The following is a 22,794-nucleotide window of genomic DNA, read 5'->3' on the forward strand; positions in this document are numbered from 1 at the left end:
CTACTGATGCAGCCCAGTACGCCGTTAGCCTTCTTGGCAACAAGGGCATATTGTTGACTCATATCCAGCTTATTATCCACTGTAACCCACAAATGATTTCCTGCAGAGCTACTGCTTAGCCAGTTGATCCCAAACCTGTGGCAGTGCATGGAATTGTTCCATCCCAAGTGCAAAACTTTGCATTTGTCCTTGGTGAACCTCATGAGATTTCTTTTGATCCAATCCTCCAATTTGTCTAAGTCACCCTGAACCCTAGCCGTACCCTCCAGTGTATCTACTACTCCCCCCGGCTTGGTGTCATCCATGCACTTGCTGAGGGTGCTCTCCATCCCATCTTCCAGTTCATGTTAGAACCACTTCATGTTAATAATGCTATACCAGACTTTTAAAGTACATATATTTTTATTTAAAAGATTCTATTTATTTGTAACTTTTCTACACAAAATGAGGACATGTTAGGAGATAAGTCCTTTGGCCATGTACCTCTCAGAGCTTGAGATAATAAGATTTTTATATTTCTGCTGTAAGAACTGAGAACTTCACTAATATCCTAGGTGAAGAAGTACCCATTGCTATAATGCTTTCACAAACTAGAGCCTTCTGGAAAAGGCTCCCACTGAGCGCAACACGACTGGGTTTGTAGACTGGCAATTTGTTAGGATAGATCTCTTCTGATGAATTAAGATGATCAGGCTGAAACAACAGTATTTCAGCCCAAAGGCTGTTACAAGAGTTGCAGCTGACTGAGTCTCTGAAAGGCATTAGACTGATAAAACACTTCATCAGCCTTAACACGATTAAACTGCAAGATGGCTCATTCACTTGCACTTTATAATTCTTTGCCCCAGTATACTCATTCCAAATGGTATTACGCACTCACTATTTCTAAAACAAGTAACCAAATAAGAACACTTCCTTGTATTAGAAAATCACCTCTTCTTCCAGCAACTGAAACATGATTCATGTAGAAACTATTTTCATCTCTCCCAAATCAAAATCAATGAGCACACACATCCTATAAAGTGTGCCCACTCAAGGGGACCTCCTCTCCTGCTGAACTGTTGAAATGCTTAAACCAGCATTTCTAAACCTCATCCAATTGCTGCAAAGGACGTAATTCAATGAAAGCGATATCAAGTAAAAATTAACTTTAGTTCCATGATGTCAGTTTCTGATTACCTAGGTAGCACGTGTGAGTGAGGAAACATAAAACAAGAGTTCCTCCATGTATCAGGGATCTATCAGTGACTGGAAACAGCTACCCTGTTGATATCAGATGGATAGACTTTTCTCTGACCTGGTGAGTACCACAAGGTTTATGTACATTAGATGATGGCTTCTGATATTATCAAGGTTTCAAAAGGGCAGAATTACATTTAAAATGGGGTCTGTTTCCCATGCTATCAAGACAAAGAAAATTGCTACGCCTTTGCACTAATCACTTTCAAAACGATGTCCACAGGGGGCTCTTACAGACGCTTCTAGTTTAGCAGCAGTAAAGTTTTCAGAGACATTTCCTCTGCTTCAAACAGTAAAGCATCAATAGAAATGTAACAAACTTTCTGGATGGAAACACCATGGAAACTCTCTGACTTAATTCTCTTTATTGAGAAGGTGGAAGCCATACTGCAGCCAGAAGGAGATTCCAGGTCAGGAGAAGGGACAGGGAAAAAACAGAATTAGACTGTGATAATGAGGAGGTGTTTATACCTCTGGGCTTCCCCTGCAACATAGTAATTTTATTATTAAGTAACAGAACTTCCCTGATCTGTCCCTTGAAATTGATATAGAAATTGTGCTTGAGGTAAAGTGTGATAGAAAGCGAAGCCCCATGTTGATCAACTAATATTCCAGTGAAGAAAAGAAACAAAATCCTTCTTCTGGGGTCTGTCTGATGGATCTTGTTTGAGTAGGAATCTTGCATGCTTTGACAAGTTTTCTGATATGTACCAATGGCAAAAAGTTATTATCTGGAAATGTAAAGATGGTGACATATGACTACACATTTCTTGATCTTTTCACAACCTTCTTCAGTGTTTAATGGTTCTTCACAGGTTCAGTACCAGAAGCTATTCCAAATGATCTTCATGTTGGGAATTGGTGGATGCTTCACAATTGGTTTTCAGATTTCTATGATCAACTATCCTTCTGTGGTAAGAAAGCCCTTATGCAGACACGGTCTCCTTAAGTATCATGAGTGATGTGTCCCGTTTCTAAAGATGCTCTTCAAAATAAACTCCCAAGTGTCTCTACTGACTTTGTGCTCCCAGCTCCTCCCATTCCCATTCTATCTAGAAAAGAAAAATGAGGGCTAGGCTGTGGCTGGACATAAATAGCAGGACTGTGCAAGGCTTTGGACCCTGCTTCGGATCCAGAGAAGCTTTGGATGCTTCAGCATCTGAAGCAGCATGTCTGGATTGAAGAGCTGGCCTCGTTAGGCTTTCCAAAGCGGTTCGGAGCTTCCAAACTGCTTTCGAAGAGCTTCGGAGCCACCTTGGAGATCCGGGCATAGGGTATAATGGTGAATCAATTAAATATCTATAATGTTGTTGTTTTTTGTCTGATTTGGATGACATTTGCAGGAGTGGTAGCCTCTGCTGAGAGCATGAAGTCTGCCAAGTTTCAAGAAGATCAATGCAGGGGTTTAGGGGGAACTGCACCCCAAATTCTTGAAAGCAAAACTTGTGTCACGTCTATGTGTTACAACATAGTGGGGTGAAAACTGCAGGGCTGGTAGCCCCTGGTGAGGCCACAAAGCCTGCCAAGTTTTGAGAAGATCAGTGCAGGGGTTTGGGGGGAACCGCACCTCAAGCTGCGGACAAGCAAAACTCATGACGTGGGTGACACTGTGTGTGTTAAGGTGCAGCGGGGTGAGAGCACCAGGGATGGTGGCTCTTGCTAAGCCATGAAGCCTGCCAGCTGTCGAGGAGATCAGTGCAGGGGGGGTTCTGGGGCCTGCACCTCTAGCTGCTGACAGGCAAAACTCATGACATGGGTGCTTGTGGGACTGTCTGTCTGTCTTAGGGGAACTACTGCAGGCCTGGCTGCTAAGCTACTGCGTTACCAGTTACCAATCAGTCATGAGCAGACAAGGTTCCTTGGGTGAATCTGATATCTTTTATTAGATCAACCCAAATAGTTGGAGAATATTTATTAAGCAAGCTTTCGGGTTCAAAAACCCTTCATCAGGCTAAGGAAGTTTCAGCAGTCGGTGTGTGCTCTTTCTGGATGAAATGAAAAATAAAGAAGCCAGAGGCTGAGCTGGGGAGTCAGATGTCAGGCATGTTATAATGTGTCATAAATCCAATGTCTATATTTAGTCCATGATTTTTAGTATCCAGGAGGTTGATGAAGTGGAGTTCATAGGCTCGTCTCTGGGAAGTGTTGTGTAAGTTTCCTTTGAGAATCAGGACTGAGAGATTGGAGAGAGAGTGGTTTTCTTGTGAGAAATGTGTCCCCACAGATAATTGGGTATTTCTGTCTTTGATAGATTTCCGGTGTGCGTTCATTCGGGTGCGCAGTTGTTGTTTGGTCTCTCCTACGTATTTTCCATCGGGGCATTTGGTGCATTGGATGAGATATACTACATTCCTCGAGGTGCAGCTGTAAGATCCAGGAATGCTGATGGCTCTGTTGTGGGGTGTAGTAATAGTGGGGGTGGTGGCATGGTCACCTTTTGGTGTGTTCTGGGCTTGAGGAAGTTTGCTTCTGGTGATGAGGTTAGCGAGGTTCGGTGCTTGTTTGAAGGCTAGGATGGATGGCTCTGGAAAGATCTTTTTAAGAATAGAGTCTCTTTCTAGTATGGGTTGCAATTGTTTGAAGATTTTCCGTACAGGTTCAAGGGATGGGTGATACATCATAACCAGCAGTGTGCAATTTGTGAGGGGGTTTTTTCTGTACTGCAGCAGTTCTTCACGTGGTATCCGGGTGGCTCTTTCAAACGTGTGATCTATCTCTCTGGAGGAGTGTCCTTGTTGGGTGAAAGCCTTTTTAAGATTGGTGAGGTGGCAATCCCATGTGTTCTCTTCAGTGCAAATGCGGTGGTATCTGTGGGCTTGGCTGTATATCACAGCTTTTTTGGTGTGTTTAGGGTGATTGCTGGTTCTGTGCAGATATGTATGTTGGTCTGTGAGTTTCTTGTATAACATGGTCTGTATTTTACCCTTCTGGATACTGATCATCATGTCTAAAAAGGAGATGCTGGTGCTGGAGTATTCTAGAGAAAGTTGGATGGAGGGATGGTGATTGTTGAATTTCCGATGGAACTCAATCAGAGATTATAGGTTTTCAGTCCAAACGACGAAGATGTCATCGATTTATCTTAAGTATAGCAAGGGTTTGATGGTGCAGTTCTTGAGGAAGTCTTCTTCTAGGTGGCTCATAAAAAGGTTGGCATACTGTGGGGCCATTTTAGTGCCCATAGCTGTTCCCATCATCTGGAGGAAGTGTTGATTATTAAAAGTGAAATTGTTGTGTGTGAGGATGAAGTGTATAAGGTCAGTAATATATTTGGTTCTGTATTCTGAGTTGTAATCTTGTTCCTGTAGATATGTAAGCCAGGCTTGGATGCCATCCTGGTGTGGGATGTTGGTATATAGGCTGGTAAAGTCCATGGTGGCTAGGAGTGTGTTGCTGGGAAGGTGGTCTATGTTTCACTCAGGGACCAGCTCAATACACAGTACTTAGCTACTACATAATGACTTAACGAGCATGGATTAACACCTACAAAACCACAGACAGACTAAGGAGAGGAAATAATCAATACAGACAATCAGCTGCCCCAAGATAGAGACAGTCAATTGCACAAGCACCCATGTCACAAGTTTTGTCTGTCAGCAGCTAGAGGTGCAGGGCCCCAAAACCCAGAACCCCTGCACCCATCTCCTTGACAGCCGGCAGGCTTCATGGCCTCAGCAGGGGCTACCATCCCTGCAGCTTTCATCCTGCTGCGCCTTAACACACACAGTGTCATGAGTTTTGCTTGTCTGCAGCTTGAGGTGCAGTTTCCCCCAAACCCCTGCACTTATCTCCTTGAAATGTGGCAGGCTTTGTGGCCTCAGCAGGGGCCACCACCCCTGCAGTTTTCAGCCCACTGTGCCTTAACACACACAGGGTCACCTGTGTCATGAATTTTGCCTGTCAGCAACTTGAAGTACAGTTCCCCCCAAGCCCCTACACTGGTCTTCTTGAAACTTGGCAGGCTTCATGGCCTCACCAGGGGCTACCACCCCTGCAAGTTTCATCCAAATCAAACAAAAAACAAAAAAGATATAGATATTTCATTGATTGCCCATTATACCCTATGGCCAGATCTCCGAGGCAGCTCCAAAGCTTCAGAGTCACTTCAGCCGGATCAAAGTGGGAACCCGGTCTGGAGCTCTGGATTGGACCACGGCCATCCAAAGCGGCCGGATCCGAAGCCAGATCGAATAGCTGCCTACTCACATGGGCCTAATGAATAGTATGCAGAGGTAACAGGCAAATTAAGCTTTTCATTTAATAGACAATAGGCTTGTGCAAAGTGGCTAGTATTCACTTCGGATTTGGCCAAATCAGGGGACAGTGATTCAATTTGGTGATTCAAATCACTGTCCCAATTTGTTTTGGCCGAATCTCTGAATCAGCCAGGCCAGGTCAATCCCCCACCCCTCTCCCAGCCTGGCAATGGCTACCCCAGCTCCCAGCACTTGTAAAAAAAATAAAAAAAATCCCTGCTGTCCCCCACTGCCCTATACTTTGCATGGGGGGTGCTGCACAAGCACCCTGACCCCTCCCTCGCTCCCCCAGCCACGCCATGGTTGCCCCGCCCTGGCCAGCTCTGGCTGTTTAAGAAAAAAAAAACCCTGAAAAACCCCCAGGACTCACTGCTGCTGCCAGTGGGGGAGGGTTGTGATCCCCACTGCCCTCTACTGCCCTGCTCCACATGGGGGGCTTTGCACAAGCCCCTGAAGCCCCAAGGCCACACCAGGAGCAGTGAGTCCTGGGGCTTTTCTTAGCTTTTATTTTCTTGAAGGGCCAGAGCTGGTCCAGGTGGGGCACCTGTGGCAGGGCCAGGGGAACGGAGGGGGAAGAGCCCCACATGCAGCATGGGGCAGTGGGGGGCAGCAGGGATCACCCCTACCCAGCAGCATCCACTGAGTACCAAGGCTTTTCTTTAAAGTATGGATCTGGGGCAGAGGGGGCAGCCATGAGGGGAACCTGCCAGGGGTCCCCCCATGGTCCCCTCCCCCAGGCCCCCCTCCCCTGCCCCTAGTACTTACCAGTTAGGAGTCAGCTGCAGCTCCCTGCTGCAGCCACCGGGGACTGCCCGAATCATCAAAGCTCTCCGAATCTTTTCAAAGCTCTCCATATCTCCAGAATCGATTCAGACCTTAAATTGGTCCCCTGATTCGATTCTGATTTGGAGATTTGGCCACCGAATCAGAAAGAATCCCCTCCAAATCGAATCACCACCCGAAGCTTTGCACAGCCCTAACAGACACCAACAGGAGAACCCACAAATGCATGGCACTATCTGAACACAAAGGCGAGGTCTATCCAGCAAACCACATCCCTAGAGATCTCAAATGGGCATGGATGGATGGAGCTAGATCATGGCTCTAATCTTTTCTACAGTGATAGGCAGATTTAAAAAAATGCCTCTGGGAGCTTTCAGGGTCTCCTCAGTATCCATTAACCATTACTCCTCAGCTACCCATTACCAAGGTAGTTTGTAGTATTAAATGCCATAATAGATTCATAGGAAGAAAATGAGGTCAAAATGGACAATCTCGGAAGAATTTCTGAATGGCCACAGGACTGGGAAGATCAGGATCATTCCCTTTCCAACTGTGGCCTTGAAGAACATTTTGAACATCCTGCTTTTCTCTTCATTACAAAACTATACCTTTTATTCCACTCAATGCTATAACATAAATTGACTCAGAAGAAGTGGTGCAGATGATGTTAAAAAGGTAGCTTGGCCAGCATATTCCTGTAGATGGCATTAATGAATGAGATAAGGCATAGACTGGGGCATGTGAAAATCTGAGTCTTTCCTTCTAAACTCAGTAGGACCTCCTCGTTTGAATTTATTTTCCATATTCATTCTGATCCAGGGATTCTCAACCATGATGTCACACCCTGGGGTGCTGCCAGATCATTTGAAGTGTACTGGGACCTGTGAGGAGATAAGCAGATAAGCTAAGAAGATAAATGCAAGCTCAGACTTGCCCCTGCCTGGCCAATTCCTCACACTTACTGCCTGGTCCTCTGCACAGAGATACGTATTGTAATACATAAATTAGTTTTTTAAATTGGGTGCCACTCAATTCACAGAAGTAAAAGAGGATGCCTTGAGTCGAATGAGAGATGCCTCAAGTCCAAAAAGACAGAACTATTTCTCTAATCCCTCTACACATGAGTTCCTCTTCCTTTAAGAATGCTGCATAACAATACGTGGTGTATACATATCCTCCTTCCAGCAGGATTAACATCTCATATTTTGCAGAGCACTCCTGTCAGATATGCCCCAGGGCACACTGTTCATTTGTTCAGTATGCTCAGTAAGTGTATTTGTGGCAAACTTGGGGTCCCCAACTAGCCACAGTGCTAGTCTTCCTACCTGCCTTTGGGCACGCCACCCACCTGTCTCTCCTGCCACACCTTGTTGTTAATTAATTACATTTTAATTAAGGCAGGAGGCTGTCCATTCTCGCCCTAATGCCAGGGGGCACTATCTGTGGCTCCATTCCTCCCCTGCACCACAGCCCAAGTCTCACAGATGGTATCCAGATGATAATGCTCCTGGCCTACAGCCAGGCCAAGCTTAGGCCTCATTGTCAGGCCTCAGACAGACACACATTCATACTGCCCTCCTCTCACTAGGGCCTCTCACACTCCACCCTCCCTCACAGGGTCTCTTTCACATGTTGACAACTTGTACTGCCTTGCTCCCTCTTGGAGGGGGCCCCTTCAGCCATAAGCTTTAGCTAGCTCATACCTTGGGTGGCAGACGTACTAACTTTTGGGCCTCTCCCACAACCCTCACCGGGGTAGTGGCCAGCCAATTACTCAATGGGGTCTAAGCTTGCCCTGGCCCCTCCCAGAGCAACTCTATACATTTGGACATGCTGTCTAGTTTCCCCATCACTGGGGTTCCACACCTGCTTCCTTGCCAGGGCCCCTCCTCTCTGCCCCCCCTCACTGGGGCATTCTTAACCCACACCACGACTGGTGCTCCAGGGTCTCATGGGGACTCTCATTCCTCCCCGGAGCAGCAGGTCATTGTGCTCGACTACAGGTCTTACTTTTGACCCACACTCAGCCTCCCAGCAGTGGAGGACTTCCCAGGGTCAGGACTCTCCCCTGTCTTTCTGACTGAGCCCCCTTATTCAGCCTCCAGCCCAAACTACAGTCTCAGGTGTCCAAAGACATACCTTGGCCTACTCCCCTCATATGGTTCCTCCTCATTTCTGCCCCCTCACTGGGGCTCCACACCACACCCCTCACTGGGGCCACCCCCTCACTGGGGCTCCATATCTCACACCACCCCCCTCACTGGGGCCATGGGGCTTCCCTCCCCAGTGGGCTCACGTGGCTGTAGCCATGCCTGGCCCCAACTACTTCTCCTTGGGCTCTTGCACCCCACAGGGCTCAGGTGGCTGCAGCCATGCCTGGCCCCAACTACCTCTGATATTAAATGACCCCCCCAAAGGTGAGGGCTGGGGTTAAAGTGCCCCTACCCACCTTTCACCAGGGTGGTAACTGGCCTGGCATTTCCTGGGGGCTCCTGCGCCACTGACAGCCCCACCAAGCCACCCACTCCTGGCAGGGTGCAGTTTTAGGTCATGCCCAGGAGCCTCCAAACAATCTTTTACAGCTCCTGCCCTTACCTCCAGGATGTTCCATGGAGCCTTGCAGCCAGGCAATGTTACTGCCTGGCCTGCCAGCAGTGACCTGCTGTGTTTATACAGGCGGCCAAAGATCTAAAAAGGCGGCCACAACCAAGCACCTGCTGGCTGCTTGACTCCGCTCATAAAGTGGCAGGCACCAACAATGCCCTGCTACAGTATTAAACTAAGCAGCCCCCTGGGCCAAACAGCAAAGAGACCTTGAGGGCATCATCATAACCGTTTTGAAAAAATAAGGAAATCCAAGAAGGACATTATACTGGATAAGGCTTTGGTTTAGTATTAAAAGGGAGACCACATCAAAGTTCAAATTTAGAGAAAAAATAAATTAATACAAATGATGACAATACTTGAATACTTTAGGATTCTGGGTGCTGGGATAGAGATTTCTTAATAACAGTCATTGCAGTCTATATTGTCCCTTCCAATGTAGAGGGGAAGGAAGGGACATACAAATGTCACGTGAATATATGTATATACATGGTGATCATTTATCAGTGTTTTTAATTTTGGGAATTTATTTACAGAAATAAATGTCAGTGTGAGGGTGTATTTTCATTAATTTTATACTGCATATGGATTTTCCAAGGATTAAGATTACAGTATGTCCATTCATTAGCCTTTTACCTCAATTTAAACACTGCTCAAATCAAAAATGTCTCATCCATTACTATCTGACAGGTTTGGCAATATAAGAGAATTTAAGACTAATATATCAAGCACATATTCAGCTGTATGGGCAACACTTTACAGAAAAAGTGTATGTTATATCTGGCTCAAGTCAGCACTGCAATATTAGCCTGAGTTTTGGAGGTAATACATTCTTTCATTCTTTTTAGGAAAAACAAAAAGTATTTCTTGCAATATCACTTATTAATTCTAATATAGATGTACAATACCTTGACTTTCTGTAGGCTTGTACAACATTCCAGTGTACAAAGTTTTAAGAGAATTGCAAAGAAGATATTATAGGACACAAGGAGCAGAAATTGCAAGAAAACTTTGGTGCCAGCCAGTGGGGACCTTTTTTTGCTAAACAGCTATTCACTAACAGATCACTCATTTGTAACATATCTTATAAAGTAATTAGCAACAGCTGAGAAATTTTAAAAACCTATTAATTAAATGAAGAATTACTGTGAGCAATGCACTGTCCTCCTGATTATTGATGACATCCTCTTTTTCTTACCAGCATGTTAAGAGATTTATCAATGAAACCTGGTTGGAACGATATGGCTCTCCTCTCCATCCGAAGACCCTTATGTTGCTATGGTCATTCATTGTATCAATCTATGGCATTGGCGGACTGCTGGGCTGTCTTTGCAGTGGATACCTAACTACTAAATATGGAAAGTGTGTATATTTGAAAAGAGTTTGTTGATCAAAACTTGTAAACAAAAGGAACTTGGTAGAAAGTGAAAAAAAAACAGTATCACATAACTCCTATGTATTTGCCTTACCTGCCATGTTTGGGAAACAGATATTTGAGCCCTAAGCATTATCATTTTTCATAGTGGAAAAAACCCATGATGAATCCAGGCAGGAATAGCACATTCACATTAAAATGACAAGAACTCAGTAGAATAATCTGATGACCAAAACCTTGATTAGTATTAACCCTGAACCTCTGAACTGGTTCATCAGGATCTATAAAATTAAGTACTCAAACAGATAATGATACTTAGCATCAATACAGCATTTTTTACTTCCAAAGTGGAAACAAATATTAATATTAATAAATTAATCTTCACAGTGTTCTACAAGAAAGCTAAGTAACTATTATTATCATCCACTGCCCTATTTCTGAAATGGAATAATGAGGCATAGAGGGCTTTAGAGACTTGCTCAAAGCAACAGAGGGAAGTGGTGACTTAGATTTCACAGTCTTTTGACTTTGAATCTTTGTGCAAAGGAGTTAAATATTTCAGTCATTCTCTACAATTGGCAGATTTGACTATCTACACTGGCTCAAACCGACTACCTGAGTGGAGCTCCAACATGCCTCTCAGATTCAAGGAGTGTTCTTCTCTCACCTATAATAAATATCCTTTGATGGCAACCACTCCTCTCAGGGGATGCTGCATCTGCTTCTCCCTGATACAATCCCCCAGCCTCTCTTGCTCCTTCCAGGGTTCTGCTTGCCTGCTCTCATCAACTAGGGGGCAGGGACATGTGACTTATGAGAAAAGGATGAGGGAACCAGGCTTATTTAGTCTGAAGAAGAGAAAGACTGAGAGGAGATTTAATAGCAGCCTTCAACTACCTGTTCCAAAGAGGATGGAGCTGGACTGTTCTCAGTGGTGGCAGGTAATAGAACATGGATCAATGGTCTCAAGTTGCAGCAAGGGAAGTTTAGGTTAGATATTAGGAAGAACTTTCTCACTAGGATGGTAGTAAAACACTGGAACAGTTTACCCTGAGAAGTTGTGGAATTTCCATCTTTGGAGTTTTTTAAGACCTGGATAGACAAAGCTTTCCTTGGCTGGGATGATATAGTTAAGGATGGTCCTGCTTTAAGCAAGACATTGAACTAGATGAAATGACCTCCTGAGGTCCCTTCCAACCCTAATTTTCTGTGGTTTTATGATTCTATGAGCTCACCAAATACACGTTGATAAACCCATACAGTATAGACATGTGTAGCAAAATCTAATGCATTATCTAATACAGTATCAAGAATGCTGATGCCTTGCTGGACCAGCACAGAATCACCACTTTCTACTCAATTTTAGTTCTAGTCCTTTATTTAAGGGCCCCCAAATCAGTACTGGAGAGTAGTGTTGTGGAACCCTATATTGCTTCTTTTAGATAAAATGCATAACTAAAGTCAGGGTTGATTGATTTTGTCAAAGATCCAATTGCAGTTTTCACAAGCTAGGAATGATTGGCCACTGTGTCTAGGCCAAAGTACAACTGGATAATTACATTCACTATGCGTTTCCTTTTATCTGAATAATGTGCTCACGCTTGGGCAGCACAGAAAGAGGACCTTCTACTACCCTTGGCATCTACTTAAACCATGCAACACAAAACCAATTTAAACCATGCAACATAAAAGGACTTAATGAACCCCACAATTTTGGACTCAATGATAATCTTGGATTGGACAACACAACAAAAGGAAGACATTAGCAGATGGCATAAGAAGTGATATACATTGACAAGCACTTTCATACAAGTTTCTTGTGCACTGTTACAGAAAGAAATGCCTAATGTGCAACAATCTACTTATCATAGCAACTGCATTTCTCATGGGCTTCAGTAAGATGGCCAAGTCCTTTGAGATGGTTCTGTCTGGACGCTTCTTCTATGGCATCAGTGCAGGTAGGACATCACATTACCCTTCATATACACTCCCCTCCCTGTTTCAAAATGCTCTATCTTCTTACATATTAAGTTTTCCCTTCCCTAAGAATAGTTTAAGATTATAGAATATACAAATACCCCATTTTGGAAATGTGGCAAGATATAACCCATCCTGGCTTCAAAACAAATGTATGTATCAATTATGCCAGTTCTACTGATGAGGAATTAAGTTACCTTCACAGAGAAAAGGCAAAGGCACATTATAAAAATAGATGTGCTAACAGTTTTTCAAGGAACCAAGCAGGTAAAATAAGACCCTAGTGAGATGCCCAAGAACTATTTAGGCACCTAAGAGGTGTGTAATAGGATTTGGCCCTAATTTAGAAAGATATTTTATTCCTTATGAATATAATTATCCTGTCTCTTCACCTCCTTCCTAACTTTCATCTCTATTCAAGGCATCTGTATGACTATACACCCTCAGTATGCAGGAGAAGTTTCCCCCAAGAAACTGCGAGGATTTGCAAACTCTTCTGCTGGTTTCTTTTGGTCGCTAGGAAAAGTCTTAGGGCAAATTATGGGACTAAGGTAAACTAAATGTATATTTCACTTATTTACTCATTTTTCTATATCTTCTTCTTTCTCTCTCTCTCCAAAAACAAACTGAATTAAAGTCTTATCATATGTATGTTTTCCTTGTACTCTCTAGTGAATTTCTAGGAACTGAATCCTTGTGGCCATTGCTGATGGCTTTCATTGGAATTGCAGCACTGATCCAGCTGGTCACTCTGCCGTTCTTTCCTGAATCTCCACCCTACCTGTTAATTCAAAAGGATGATGAGGAAGGCTGCTTGAAGGGTAATATGAGCAGATTTTACCTCTCTGCTTTATTTTAGTTCTGTCTAAGAGAGATCTGCTCATGGTGATCCAAGAGTTTGTGACAAACGAGTATGACAATTGTAATCCATTAAAATCGAGGTATAAGCCACATGTCTTATACAAAGTGCAGTCCTTAGCAGTTGGTCTGCTTCACAGCACAGGTCATATTACTCCAGTACTCGACTGTCTCTTCTGGCTCTATATTGTGTACAGAGTCCAATTCAAGGTCTGCATCCTGGTATTGAAACCCCTCCATGTGATTGAGCTGACCTCCTTGGGAAACCAGCTCTCTTACTCTGACCCCGTACAACAGCTATGTTCCAGTGAAACAATACAAATGTGAAACTATGGGTAGAAGCTCATGAATCCAAGAGATCAAGTATTCATAGAAGATGGTCACAGAATAGAGAATTCATCCCCATGAGTCAGAAGTAACCAACAATGACCTCACCACCCTGATATTAAATGCAAAACCCATTTGTTAAATTCAGCTTTCTTTCAGCAAGTTCTTGGCACACAACATGCCCAGTAACATAGAAGTAAATGCAGATAAATATGCAATATGTATAGTCATACATGCATATGTATCAATGCATATATATTCATGTATCTGCCTCTAGCTATATATAAACAGATACATATAAAGCCCTATAAGATAATCAAGATGCTTCTCGTATAGGGAAAGCAAGGGAGACTTACTGAAGTGACTATGTTTAAATAATAGGAACACATTTAGATTCTACAGTGATGAGAGCCATATAGACAGCAGGAATAAAAAAAAGGAAAATATAGACAGAATGCAGTGCTGAGACATGTAACGTGCTAAATACGTGCTGAATACTAATGACTGGCAAATAACATGATCTAATTTGTTAAGATGCACCTATTACTTTCACTGATTTCAACTGTGATTGTGGGTGCTCTGCATTTCAGGGCATGGACACCTACATGTGCAGCACATTGGTATGGACACATATATGGGATAAAGTAGTGTTAAAGTTGGAGTGGTTTTGCTGCATTTGTATTGTTCCCATGTAACAATTATAATGTAACAGCTGCTGCCCTTTTGAAATGTTCCCATTTTGAAACGGGTCCATACCCTTCGACAATCAGAATTATAAGGCATGGTAATTATAATTCATATGTTTGAGAGACTGCTTCACTCAATGACTGATGGAGCTACTAAGTGGAGTGAACAATTAGTGAATATTCTAAAAACATGATTGTATCAACTAAAAACAGAAGGATGGGTGAACGGGGGAATTATCATGTTTTACCCTTTCTTTCACACAGCCATGGATAAACTGTGGGGTGAGATGGACCATCAAGCAGAACTCAATGATATGAAGGAAGAAAAGGCTGCAACTAAAAGCATCAAATCCATGAGCATCCTGCAAGTCATGAAAGACCCATCCTTGCGCTGGCAGTTGTACATTTTGGTTACTGTTATCATAGTGATGCAGCTTTGTGGCATCAATGCAGTTAAGTATCTTCCCTACTTAAAATGCTAGTGTTCTTCACAGGCATCGATGAGGGAGGCCCTACACAAACACTGCAGTGTGTCCTACAGGACTTCAGTTGGGTGAAAATCATGAGGATTTTAGCTCTATGCCTTGCTCAGCAACTAATTCACTGTACGGCTTTGAGCCTCATTGTACCTCTGTTTTATCTTCCCTCACTATAGAATGAAGTATATAATACGTACTCACCTCTCAAACAAGAATCTTTTAAGACTAATTAATCTTTTAAGACAGCTTGCACTAAACACCTATGACTTAGTGGGGCTAACAGAAACCTGGTGGGATTCATCCCACTACTGGGCGGTACATATTGAGGGCTATAGATTGTACAGAAAGGACAGGTCGGGGAAGAAACGGGGGGGGAGGTTGCACTTTATGTCAGTGAGCAATATACATCAACCCTCATCAAGACAGAATCCAAGGTTGAGGAAGTAGACGGATTGTGGGTTAGGCTACATGGGGGGCAAGGAGAAAGGGATTTGGTGGTAGGGGTCTGCTACAGACCCCCACACCAAGGGGAAGAAATAGATGCGCGGCTCCTGAGGCAACTCTCGGAGACCATAAAAGCTAAAGAGGCGGTAGTCATGGGGGACCTAAACTACCCGGACATCTGCTGGGAGACGCAGACAGCAAGGTCCCATCGCTCACGCAGGTTTCTAACTTTTGTACAGGACCGCCACCTGACACAGGAGGTGCATGGTCCCACTAGGGGGAATGCCATACTGGATCTGGTATTGGCAACAGGGGATGACATGATAGGGGACCTCCAGATCAGTAGCCATTTGGGAGACAGTGATCACCTAATAATAGAATTCAACATAAGACGTCGAGTGGGTAAGGTAACTAGTAGGGTGAAAGTGCTAGACTTTAGGAAAGCTACGCACTCAGGCGATTAGTCAAGGACGCACTGCAGAGTAGGAGTTTTGAAGGGATGGGAGCCCAAGAAGGGTGGCTGTGCCTTAAGGAAACCATCCTTCCGGCACAAAGCAAGACGATCCCCAAGTGAGGCAAAAGAGGGAAAGGGGCCAGGAGGCTTCCATGGCTGACCAGAGAAATCCAGGGCAGCTTAAGGGCCAAAAGGGGAGCACATAAAAAGTGGAAACAAGGTGAGATCACTAAAGATGAATATACCTCCTCTGCTCATGCTTGTAGGGAGGCAGTTAGGCGGGCCAAAGCTACCATGGAGCTGAGGATGGCAACCCAAGTAAAAGACAACAAGAAATTGTTTTTTAGATATATTGGGAGTAAAAGGAAGGCCCAGGGAGGAATAGGACCGCTGCTAAATGGGCAGAAACAATTGGTGACAGACAGGGGGGACAAGGCTGAACTCCTCAACGAGTTCTTTGCCTCAGTGTTCCTAAGTGAGGGGCACGACAAGTCTCTCACTGGGGTTGTAGAGAGGCAGCAGAAGGTGCCAGACTTCCATAGGTAGATCCTGAGATGGTGCAGAGTCACTTGGAAGAACTGGATGCCTTTAAGTTGGCAGGCCCAGATGAGCTCCATCCGAGGGTGCTGAAGGCACTGGCCGACATCATTGCAGAGCCACTGGCGGGAATATTCGAACACTCATGGTGCACGGGCCAAGTCCCGGAGGACTGGAAAAGGGCTAACGTGGTCCCCATTTTCAAGAAGGGGAGGAAGGAGGACCCGAGCAACTATAGGCCGGTCAGTCTCACCTCCATCCTTGGTAAAGTCTTTGAAAAAATTATCAAGGCTCACATTTGTGAGAGCCCAGCAGGGCAAATTATGCTGAGGGGAAACCAGCACGGGTTTCTGGCGGGCAGATCGTGCCTGACCAATCTAGTCTCCTTCTATGACCAGGTTACAAAACGCCTGGACACAGAAGGAGGGGTGGATGTCGTATACTTAGACTTCAGGAAGGCCTTCGATACGGTATGCCACCCCATACTGGTGAACAAGTTAAGAGGCTGTGATGTGGATGACTACTTAGCAGTATTTAGCAGCGGTCCTATTCCTCCCTGGGCCTTCCTTTTACTCCCAATATATCTAAAAAACAATTTCTTGTTGTCTTTTACTTGGGTTGCCATCCTCAGCTCCATGGTAGCTTTGGCCCGCCTAACTGCCTCCGTACAAGCACGAGCAGAGGAGGTATATTCATCTTTAGTGATCTCATCCTGTTTCCACTTTTTAGGCGCTCCCCTTTTGTCCCTTAGGCTGCCCTGGATTTCTCTGGTCAGCCATGGAAGCCTCCTGGCCCCTTTCCCTCTTTTGCCTCGCTTGGGGATCGTCTTGCTTTGTGCCGGAAGGATGGTTTCCTTAAGGCACAGCCACCCTTCTTGGGCTCCCATCCCTTCAAAACTCCTACTCTGCAGTGCGTCCTTGACTAATCGCCTGAGTGCATTGAGATCAGCTTTCCTAAAGTCTAGCACTTTCACCCTACTAGTTACCTTACCCACTCGACGTCTTATGTTGAATTCTATTATTAGGTGATCACTGTCTCCCAAATGGCTACTGATCTGGAGGTCCCCTATCATGTCATCCCCTGTTGCCAATACCAGATCCAGTATGGCATTCCCCCTAGTGGGACCATGCACCTCCTGTGTCAGGTGGAGGTCCTGTACACAGGTTAGAAACCTGCGTGAGCGATGGGACCTTGCTGTCTGCGTCTCCCAGCAGATGTCCGGGTAGTTTAGGTCCCCCATGACTACCGCCTCTTTAGCTTTTATGGTCTCCGAGAGTTGCCTCAGGAGCCCTTTAGGAAGAACTTCTTCACAGTTCGAGTGGCCAAGGTCTGGAACTGGCTCCCAAGGGAGGTGGTGCTCTCCCCTACCCTGGGGGTCTTCAAGAGGAGGTTAGATGAGTATCTAGCTGGGGTCATCTAGACCCAGCACTCTTTCCTGCTTATGCAGGGGGTCGGACTCGATGATCTATTGAGGTCCCTTCCGACCCTAACATCTATGAATCTATAATTAATTAATGTAACCATAGCATTTCAAATCTGAAAAACACTATGTAAATGTTAGGGATTATTAGGAAAGGGTATATAGGGACTATAAAGGGTAATCTTTGTGAGACTTTGCTTGCTTAAGGATATTTCTCCTGAACTATTGCTGGAGACAACCTGTGATGTCCCACTGCAGCTGATAACAGTGTCCAGGTCCCCAGGATAGCAACAGGCCAGCAAGATGCTAACAGCCATCCATACTGAAGTAATGTGTGGTTCTGTGTACTGTTACTCCATTCTGACCTGTTGGCAGTGCTTCTATGCAGCCTGAGGTCCCTAGTGCAGGGACAAGCTGCCAAAAACTGAAAAGTCTTGGCCGGATAGGAGCCGTGTGTACCATTCATCTTCTCTCCCACTCCTTCCTGGTTTCTCAAAAGCTGTATAAAGCAATTCATTTGATAGCTTTAAGATATAATACTTCTGAGTTGTACAATACAGTCAAATCATCTTTATGATAAGAGCAGCATCCACTATGATGTTATAGCTATATACATCACTGGGTGACTGATGTGGCTCCCATTTTTTCTGTCAGTTCCTTTCCATCTGTTTCATTCTTTGCCTACTTTATTTACATCTGTTTTTTATCCTCACCATTTTCCAAGCCCTCCTGTAGGATTAGATCTGTGCCAATGTGTCAGTGACTTCGGAGTGAAACTGGGAAGAGTGAAACCAATGTAATCCTAGGCAAGCAGGCAGGCAGGCAGTGTCCTCATGTTGTCCCATACAGTCACCCTGCTTAAGTTCTCCACTTGCTCTACCATCATTTCAGTTCCACTCATGAATGGGACTGCTACTTCCAATGAGCAGATGCCAATATAAGGACCATGACACCTAACCCATTACCAATCTACATATCAAGGCTACAGTGCTACCAGGAACTAGCCATTTGTGTACAGCAGTTTTATAATGGAGCTGAAAAAGGTGGTGGCAACAGTAAAAAGCAGTCAAAATAGTCCAGTGTAAACATACCCACAAAATCCCCATATATTAAAATCCAGATTTTCACATTAGTGGATCAGGTATTCAACTGGTGAAAAATCAGCATAACTCCACTGAAATCAGTAGACTTATTCTGATTTTCACCAGGTGAAATCTTGGCCCAATAAATGTAAATAAAAGGATGATCCCTCCACACTACAGTTGCGTTTTGTTGGCAGACCAGTGTGTAGACATTTGCAGATACCATTGCCCGTGCTTTATCTATTTTGTTGATAAAAGATAACAGTTACATTCTGGACCTGTCAAAAGATCAAATATTTCTACAAATATGTAGAAATACCTCTTATTAAGAACTCTAGCAAGAGGCAAAAAAGTACAGGATTGATCACTGGTAAAATTCATTGCATTTATCTGATGCCCACCTCTTTTCTCAGTAATAATATCCCTCACCAGAGACTGTGGTGTAAAGTGCCCTTTTTTTTTCTTTCATTGGATTTTATAGGTCTACTTCTACACATTTGAGGTGCTGTGCACAGCTGGGTTTGAAGAAGGCCGTATCCCATATATATCACTGGGTGTTGGACTCTGTGAACTCTTCTCCACTATACTCTGTGTAAGTCACATCACACTGAGGGTTACTCAGAATTTGCCATGTTTATAGTGAAGTCACTGTATGTTTTGCCTTCCAGACCATTACCATTGAGCGGTTTGGCAGGAAGACACTCCTGTGGAAAGGCTATGCAATGATGGCTTTAGTGCTGGTTCTTCTCACAATAACTCTCTCCCTGCAGGTAAGGAAGACATTTTTAATGGGTCCTTCTGAAGATCCATTTTATTGCTGACTTTCCCTTGCACAGAGAAAAGCTGCATGTTACAGAACAAACATTTTTTGATTTCACAAAATTAAGTTTGGTCAGCATGGTGGCAGATCCAACAAGTCCCTCTGTAACAACACTCGCGGTCAGCCTCATGTGCTCTTTTGTTTCCTTTCTTTGTTACAACTTCTTTCCTAGATTTCAAACTTTTTCGTTACCCTTCTTGTGATTAGTGTCCCAATCTAACTTTATCAGCTCTACCTAACCCCTTCCAACATCCTATAAGCATAAACCACAGCTTTAACTCCGCATCTTTACCAGCACCTTTGTTTCACAAGTTATGAACCTCCTCAAAGTTAATCTGTTGTGTGCCGTCCAGAAAGAAGTGTCCTACATTTTAAATGAGTACTCAGTACCTCCATCCACCAGCAAAAATGCTCCTGTACATTGAGAGTTATCTATGATATACCTGTGGACTCTCACACATTTAAAGCTTTTCTATTTGAGAGCTCTGTAAGAGAAATCAAGGAAGCTTGCATTCCCACTGTGTTATTAGCAAACATCTGCTCTCACTGTGTTTTTCCCTCTAGAATAAATATAACTGGATGTCCTTTTGCAGCGTCATTCTGATCTTCCTATTTGTTTTCTTCTTTGGAATTGGACCATGTGAGTAGATCAATATGTACAGGAACAAACTATCCAATGGTGCATATTACCTAGGTAGAATAACATTGGACTGTGGGGAATGAAAGAGATACATACACAGAGATCAAGTCAAATTATACAGGTATACCCCTATAAAGGGAGGCCTTTTTACCTCAGCACATTGGGTGCCTATATACATGCTGGGGAGGAGAGGGCCTTTTAATTAGACCGGTTCCCGGAGAGAGCTCTAATTAAAAAACTACAGCATCACATGTATTAAGCCCCCACACATTTAAAAATGGCCACGGGATGCCTTAACTAAAGCTCATACAATGAGCTTTAGTTATAAAACCCCAGCAGCCATTTTTTAGCTCTCAGGGGCTTATACACATGATGCTGTGGCAATGCTAGAGCATTCTAATTGAAACGCATCAGAGCGCATGCATATAGGCACCCATTAACACTGGAATAGAGCAGAGATTAATGAAGAAAGGGGTTAATAAAGAAAGAAACTGGGACTGATTATTTAGCAGTGTCCTAATTAACAAAGAATATTAGATTACAATGTTTAGCAACCATAGAGGCCTATGGCCCTACGCCTTCTCAAATCAGGCCCAGAAGTTACTAAAATAACTCTGTTTTGTCTTTTCATCAGGAAAGAAATGGAAAAGGGGAAAAAAAGAATGCTGCTGAACTTTTTCTTCTTTGTTATTATTTATTCTTCAGGTGGAGCCACCATGTCCATCATGGTTGAAATATTCAACCAGTCATCTCGATCCTCAGCCTTTGTGATTGGAGGGTGCCTCAACTGGGTGGGGCTTTTTGTGATTGGAATGATTTTCCCATTCATCGTTGTAAGTGATTTCATTCAAATCAGTTTCTGATTGTTTCCTAATTGAAATCCCTATTGCAACTTTGGCTGGGCTCAGTAGGACAGCAATACATTTCCAATACACGTTTCCAATTAAAGTGTTTAGAACCACCTTAAAATGTCCGCTGCACTAATTTCCAAGAGACAGTGCCCACATTAACGGACAATGAAGGGAAAAGTCAAAATAAAATATACTGATTTCTCATTTTTAATTTCTGTTTCTAGGAAAGCCTTGGTCCCTTCTGCTTCCTCATATTCATGGGAGTTCTTGTCGGTTCAGGGATCTTCATCTACCTCTTCCTTCCAGAGACAAAAGGGAAGTCAGTCACAGAAATAACAGAGGAATTCACCAAGTTATATTCTGGGAAAAAACTTTCTTCTATTGTGAGAAGGAACTTCCTTGAGGAACACATGTCCTACACCAGCTTTTGATGGCCAATGAAAAGACCTTTTACTATTTAAAATTGAAGATGTTGATTCTTACAGACCGAAAAACAAAACAAAACTACGCTATTAATTTGCGTTATCGCCTTGTTTTTTCTTCATACACATAGACAACGTCTTTGTGTGTAATGCTCATCCCTATGAAGCTCCAAAATATGATGATGTCAAATTTAACATGCTGTGATAAATAGGTAGACTCATAGAAGTTTAGGGCTGGAAGGGACCTTGTGAGATCGAGTGCAGCCCCCCTGCTCTGGGCAAGAAAGACTGCTCGTGTCAAATAACCCCGACAAGGTAGGTGTCCAGTCTCCTTCTGAAGATCTCCAGAGTAGGGGCCTGCACCCTCCCCCCTCTCCCCCCCCCCCCCCGAAACTATTCCAGAGTCTGGTCACATGAACCGTGAAGAAGTCACTTTACAAGTCTTTTTTTTTGCAAAAACATTTTCATTAGTCAAGATTCACATAGGTCTTCTACTCTGAAGTTCACTTTGAGCTTCAGGTTAGAACTAATTCAAAAATCTCAAATCAAGCTCAAGCAGAAATCAGTGAGTTTCTCAGTATAACAATTTCAAATGACTTCACTAAAAAATTCACAACCTGCATTATGTTTTCTCAAAAAAGAGACCAAGTTTCTGAGCTTTAAATCATTGGACAAAGATAGTCTGTCAAATCTGCAACATCATTCAGAAAGGCAAGCTTCATGTGTTTTCTCATTTAACTGCAAGCATTTCACATAATTTTATATATTTGTGTGTGTGTATGTTTCAACGTTTTGTTTTAATGATACTTAAAACATATAACTATGCTATTGGATGACGCAGAAATTTATCAATTTGTTGCAGCTTTTTATAAAATATAGCATCAATGATGGGAAAAGATCCATTTTTTATTTATTATGATTTATAAAAATAAGAGATAAACATTTTAAATTAAAGGAAAGGGGCAGCATCTTTTCATTTAATTTTAGAGGTCAGGTTGTGGACATATGCAGAGCTAAGTTAAGTGGTTCAATACTTCCCTCTTCTTGTTTATGGGAACTACTGTATTTTAGGTTTGTAACAGGGGGCAAGCTAGGGGTTGGGTCCCATGCCATCCCGCCCACCTGCCTCTATAGGGCAATCTGTCCTGTCTCACTTGCCACGACTTTGGTGCTCCCATAAATGGATGGTAAATGTGGGAGACTGCCTATTACATGCCCTGATGCCAGGGGGTGCTATCTGCAGCTCCGACCTCCCCTGCACCATAGCCCATGCCTCTCAGATGGCATCCACATGATGTTCTTAACCCACACCACAACTGGTGCTCCAGGGTCTCACGGAGACTCTCACTCTCCCCACCCACCCACCGGAGCAGCAGGTCATTGTGCTCAACTATAGGTCTTACTTTTGACCCACACTCAGCCTCCTAGCAGTGCAGGACTTACCAGGGTCAGGACTCCTTCTCACGCTCTGGCTGAGCCCCATACTCGGCCTCTGGCCCAACTACAGTCTCAGGCATCTGAAGACCTACCTTGGCCTACT

The 22,794-nt window shown here is 43.8% G+C and overlaps 1 protein-coding gene across 4 annotated transcripts; it reads left to right on the plus strand.

Annotated features, from left to right (window-relative positions):
* The first annotated feature begins 1,161 nt into the window (after nucleotides 1–1,161).
* On the plus strand, nucleotides 1,162–22,087 carry LOC106737465 (solute carrier family 2, facilitated glucose transporter member 11). 4 transcript variants are annotated; one of them, XM_014593590.3, is made up of 12 exons: nucleotides 1,162–1,300; nucleotides 2,055–2,153; nucleotides 10,084–10,244; nucleotides 12,091–12,215; nucleotides 12,656–12,785; nucleotides 12,907–13,055; nucleotides 14,370–14,557; nucleotides 19,003–19,113; nucleotides 19,190–19,291; nucleotides 19,906–19,981; nucleotides 20,687–20,814; nucleotides 21,057–22,087. In XM_014593590.3, exons 1-12 carry the CDS (start codon nucleotides 1,277–1,279, stop codon nucleotides 21,261–21,263), a joined length of 1,500 nt encoding a protein of 499 aa, XP_014449076.1. In that variant the 5' UTR covers nucleotides 1,162–1,276; the 3' UTR covers nucleotides 21,264–22,087. The 4 variants fall into 4 exon arrangements, with proteins under 4 accessions (XP_014449076.1, XP_019349201.1, XP_059569485.1 ...); XM_019493656.2 differs by lacking the exon at nucleotides 1,162–1,300 and adding an exon at nucleotides 7,098–9,704 and having other exon boundaries at nucleotides 2,067–2,153; XM_059713502.1 differs by lacking the exon at nucleotides 1,162–1,300 and having other exon boundaries at nucleotides 2,067–2,153; nucleotides 7,098–10,244.
* The last annotated feature ends 707 nt before the right edge of the window (nucleotides 22,088–22,794 follow it).

This window comes from Alligator mississippiensis, chromosome 10, assembly GCF_030867095.1.
Source record: "Alligator mississippiensis isolate rAllMis1 chromosome 10, rAllMis1, whole genome shotgun sequence".
Lineage (NCBI taxonomy): Eukaryota > Metazoa > Chordata > Crocodylia > Alligatoridae > Alligator > Alligator mississippiensis.